Source organism: Silurus meridionalis, chromosome 5 (genome assembly GCF_014805685.1).
Source record: "Silurus meridionalis isolate SWU-2019-XX chromosome 5, ASM1480568v1, whole genome shotgun sequence".
NCBI lineage: Eukaryota > Metazoa > Chordata > Actinopteri > Siluriformes > Siluridae > Silurus > Silurus meridionalis.
The window spans coordinates 28609269-28614268 of NC_060888.1; the positions used below are offsets into that span (position 1 = coordinate 28609269).

Consider the following 5000-nt stretch of genomic DNA (forward strand, 5'->3'; position numbering starts at 1 on the left):
CGGTATAAACCCTATAGATAGTAGCGCTGAGAGTGCGATCATGCCGCGTGTGTGCTTCAGTGTGTGGGATTCCAGATGAACGGAAACAGGGCTGTTTTTGGAATCATCTGGGAATAATCAGGAATTTGGAGTGTGACAGTGTGTGTCGTTTTACCAGGGAGCGCCTGGAGGAAAAAAAGGGAGTCCCCTCGGATTTATTTTCATTCTTCACGGGTTCCTTCAGTTCCTCAGGATGTTTGTCTCCACCATGTGGAGGATCTCAGCTGTGTGCTGCCTGCTTCTGTTTCCCACAGCCTTCACGCTCGCGCTCGTCACAGACCCTGGGCTGTCCAACCGAACTGGAGATCCCTCACAGAGCTACCTGCACATCGGGGACGGATCGTCGCTGGAGTTCGAGTTTCCTGAGAACACGAAAGGCGTGATCGTGATCTCCAGCCGGCGGCAGAGCTGGAGGCAGACGGTCCGGGTTCGCTCCTTAGAACCGGACGTTCTGTCCATCTTGAACGTCAGCGACAGTGGCGGCGGCCGATCCGGCCCTGTGAACAGCTATGTCATCAGCATCCGCTCGGGATTACCTGGCACGGCTCCGTTACTCATCCAGCTGCTGGACCTGGAGCACAGCTCTGAGCCGGTTCTGATCGAGGAGCGGCGGGATTATTCCATCCGGGTGGAGTCTGGTGGAGATGGAGACGGTTCTACACAGCTTGCTCATTTCTCAGACAATCCGGTTCTGTTTGCTTTGCTGCCCCTCATCTTTGTCAACAAGTGTGCGTTTGGCTGTAAGGTGGAGGTGGAGGTGCTGCGGGAGCTCCTGCGTCGGCCCGTCCCGCTCCTGCTCGGGATCACGGGGCAGTTCCTGGTGATGCCCATGTACGGGTACGCTGTGTCCCGTCTGGCCTTGCTGCCCAAAGCGCTGGCTCTGGGTCTGGTCATCACGTGTTCGGCGCCAGGCGGAGGAGGCGGATATCTGTACAGCTTGTTATTAGGTGGAGACGTGACCCTGGCCATCTGCATGACCTTAGTGTCCACTGTGTTTGCGACGGCGGCCATGCCTCTCTCATCGGCGCTCTACGGGCGGATGCTCGGCGTCCACGCCGGCCTCCACGTGCCCTTCGTGAAGATCCTGGGCACGCTGCTGTTCATCGCCATCCCCATCTCCCTGGGTGTGTGCGTGAAGCTGCGGTTGCCGGCTCTCACCCGGGTTCTACTCACCCTCATACGCCCCCTCAGTCTTCTGCTTATCATAGGTGGGGTCTTCATGGCGTATCAGATGGGCGCCTCAATCCTGGCTGACGTACAGCTGAGCATGGTGCTGGTGGGCATCACGGTGCCCGTGCTGGGGCTGCTTGTGGGCCTGGGGCTGGCCCGTGTGGCAGGACTCGCTGTGCCCCACAGGAGGACCGTGTCCATTGAGGTGGGAGTCCAGAATAGTCTTCTCGCCCTCGCCGTCATGCAGCTCTCGTTCCGTCGTGCAGAGGCAGACTTCGCTTCTCAGGCACCGTTCATCATCGCCCTCAGCAGCACCAGCGAGATGCTCCTGCTCGTCATCGTACATCTCACACACACACGTTTCTGTCACACAAATGAACACAATACAGAGACCTGACACACACACACACACACACACACACACACACACACACACACACACACACACAATACAGAGACCTGACACACACACACACACACACACACACACAGAGACCTGACACACACACACACACACACACAGTACACAGACCTGACACAAACACACACACACACACACAATACACAGACCTGACACACACACACACACACACAATACACACAATACACAGACCTGACACACACACACACACACACACACAGACCTGACACACACACACACACACACACAATACACAGACCTGACACACACACACACACAATACACAGACCTGACACACACACACACACACACACACACACACACACACAATACACAGACCTGACACACACACACAATACAGAGACCTGACACACGCACACACACGCACGCATACACACAATACACAGACCTGACACACACACACAATACAGAGACCTGACACACGCACACGCACACACACGCACGCATACACACAATACAGAGACCAGACACATATTCTTGCACAGATGCACATACATGCACACACAATTCTGCCACACACACACTGAAACCAAAGACATTCCTTTTTATAGCTGAATGAACTTTATATAAGAGATTTGCGATATTTTTCTAACACATTTGTGTGTTTTGTACGTTTGTATCCTGTTTACAAATCTGTGTGTGTTAAGCATTTGGTGTAGTCCTGGTTGTCTCAGAGAATATGTGTACTTGAATTGTGTGTGTGTGTCTGTGTGTGTGTGTGTGTGAGAGAGAATAAAACCCACTTTGAAAGGGACTGTGTGTGTGTGTGTGTGTGTGTGTGTGTCAGTGTCTTGCACAAGACACCAACGACATTTAGCATGTGTGTGTGTGTTCAGGAATGTGAATGTGTAGGTGAGAAGGAAACACACCTGGCTCTCATGGTTGTGTGTTTGCTCTTTCACGGTTTTGAGGAGCTGTGTGTGTGTGTGTGTGTGTGTGTGTGTGTGTGTGTGTATACAGATTTTAGGTTTTAAGAGGCTTAATGTGTGAATGAGTATTTTGTGTGTGTGTGTGTGTGTGTGTGTGTGTGTGTGTGTGTGTGTGAGAGAAAATGAGATTGAACTCAAATGTTGCATTTCCATATGTAAATAGGAGGAAATATAAACACACTGTGACTTAGAATGAACACACACCTGTGTGTGTGTGTGTGTGTGTGTGTGTGTGTGTGTGTGTGTGTGTGTGTGAGTGAGAGAGTGTATGTGTAAGTGTGCATATGAGTATGTTGTATTTCACAACACCATGTTGCTCAAAGGTCACAACAGACCATTGTTTACTGAAACTTAATGCTGGACTGGACTAGTGTGTGTGTGAAAGTGTGTGTGTGGGTGAGAGAAACACTCCTTGTGTCTCCTGGTATTTCTGGTGCCTCTAGTTGTGCAGGTTTTTGTACAGAATGTCGGTGTGTTTGGTTTTAATAAATTTTATAATAGAGTTTATAGTGTGAAAGTGAGACACAATGACCACCGATGATGTCATGATGATGTCATGATGATATCATGATTGGCATTACAGCAGCTGGGAAAAGGGGAAATAATAAAAAATAAAGAAGTAAATGTAAGAGATAATGGTTTATTTCTGATGTGAAGTTAAATTCTTGACTTTTGTCCTGAACGTACTCTTTATCAGTCTTTAAAAGGCAGATTTTTCTTGGGACTCGTGTGTATTCCTGATACAGCTCATTTGCATATAGTGACACCCACAAAACTCCATAAAAGGTAAAGTTTAGAGCAGAAAACGAGTGATCAGGGTAAAGACTGTAAAACAGAAGTGAAAGTTCTTATGAATTATTTCTGTGCCAAAACAAATATTTAACTATATAATAATAAAAACACGTGATGTTCTGCAGCAGGTGTGTGTGATTACAGTATACGTCTTTCATCTGTTTCATCGTAATTAATTGTTTTTTTCTAAGTTCTCGTTATAGGTGTTTTAACAATCATGTGACATTTTATTGTGTTGTGTTTTTAACATTGGACTGTTTCCCAAAGCAGCTCACAGAGATAAAGAGGTTATAAAGTTGGAATGTAGAGTTTAGTGTCTATCAGTTTGTTCCTTATAAGTTTCTCCATAATGACTGATGGTGAAGAAAAAACTCCCTGAGACTCCATGAGGAAGAAACCATGAGAGGATCCAGACTCTGAATGTCCTTCATTAAAGTTCTATCAGTGTTGAGGTTATAAAGTGTTCAGTGATGATGTTTACATGCAGAACTGTTCATGCAGACTGTGGTCCTGAGCACATTGTAGCAGACTGTTCATATTAATTACAGTCTAAATCCATCCTCAAACTTCTTCAGTTGCTCAGAAACTTCATGGACCTTTAGGCTAGTGATGTGGAACCATCTCCAGCTGCACAGTGTCTCCAGCTGAATAGAACTCCATACCACGGCAGAGCATCAGGATGAAAAAGGCAGATCTAAAGAGAGTAAATGGAAAAGAACGCTGTACACTGGTATCACAGGAGCATGTTTAACTCCACAGAGAAAGAGAGAGAGAGAGAGAGAAGACTGGGACAGCTGGAAGCTCAGTAGGTAAGAAATTATACTTTTAAATGAAAGGTTATGAGTTCAAATACCTGCAGCACCAGTCTGCCACTGCTGGTCCCCTGAGCGAGGCCCTTAACCATCACCTGCTCAGGTGTATAAAAAGATCACTCTAAGCTGGGTGTGGTGTTCATCTGCGACATGCTGTAAATGTAGACCCTGATATAGTGAAGTATGTGGATTCATGTGGATTGAGACCCTAAAGGTCTCAGGATGAGGCCGTCTGATAAACACTGAAACATCACAAACATTATTTTAATACAATGAATTTAATGAAAAAATATTTAGTGTAAACTCTTCAGTAACAGTGTTGGTGTTACAGTTTCAGTCCTGATTTCCACATCAGCGTGTAGGAATGTAACATCCCTCAGGATATTCATCCCACAGAGAACATCATGCCCAGAGAACATCACGCCCAGAGAACATCACGCCCAGAGAACACCACGCCCAGAAAACACCACACCCAGAGAACATCACGCCCAGAGAACACCACGCCCAGAAAACACCACACCCAGAGAACATCACGCCCAGAGAACACCATACACATAGAACACCACGCCCAGAGAACACCACGCCCAGAGAACTCCATACACATAGAACACCACGCCCAGAGAACACCACCAGAGAACTCCATACACATAGAACACCACGCCCAGAGAACACCATGCCCAGAGAACACCATACACAGAACACCACACCCAGAGAACACCACGCCCAGAGAAGGCCATACAGAGAACACCATACCCAGAGAAGGCCATACCCAGAAAACACCATACACAGAGAACACCATACCCAGAGAAGGCCATA

At 47.5% G+C, this 5000-nt stretch overlaps 1 protein-coding gene across 1 annotated transcript in view; it reads left to right on the forward strand.

Moving 5' to 3' along the window:
• Positions 1-1674, forward strand: part of slc10a3 (solute carrier family 10 member 3) — a 2156-nt gene extending 482 nt beyond the window's left edge. Inside the window, exon 1 of the mRNA XM_046849740.1 lies at positions 1-1674. This exon is cut by the window's left edge and continues 482 nt beyond it. Coding sequence (XP_046705696.1) covers positions 233-1606 — 1374 coding nt within the window. The 5' untranslated portion in view covers positions 1-232 and the 3' untranslated portion in view covers positions 1607-1674.
• The last annotated feature ends 3326 nt before the right edge of the window (positions 1675-5000 follow it).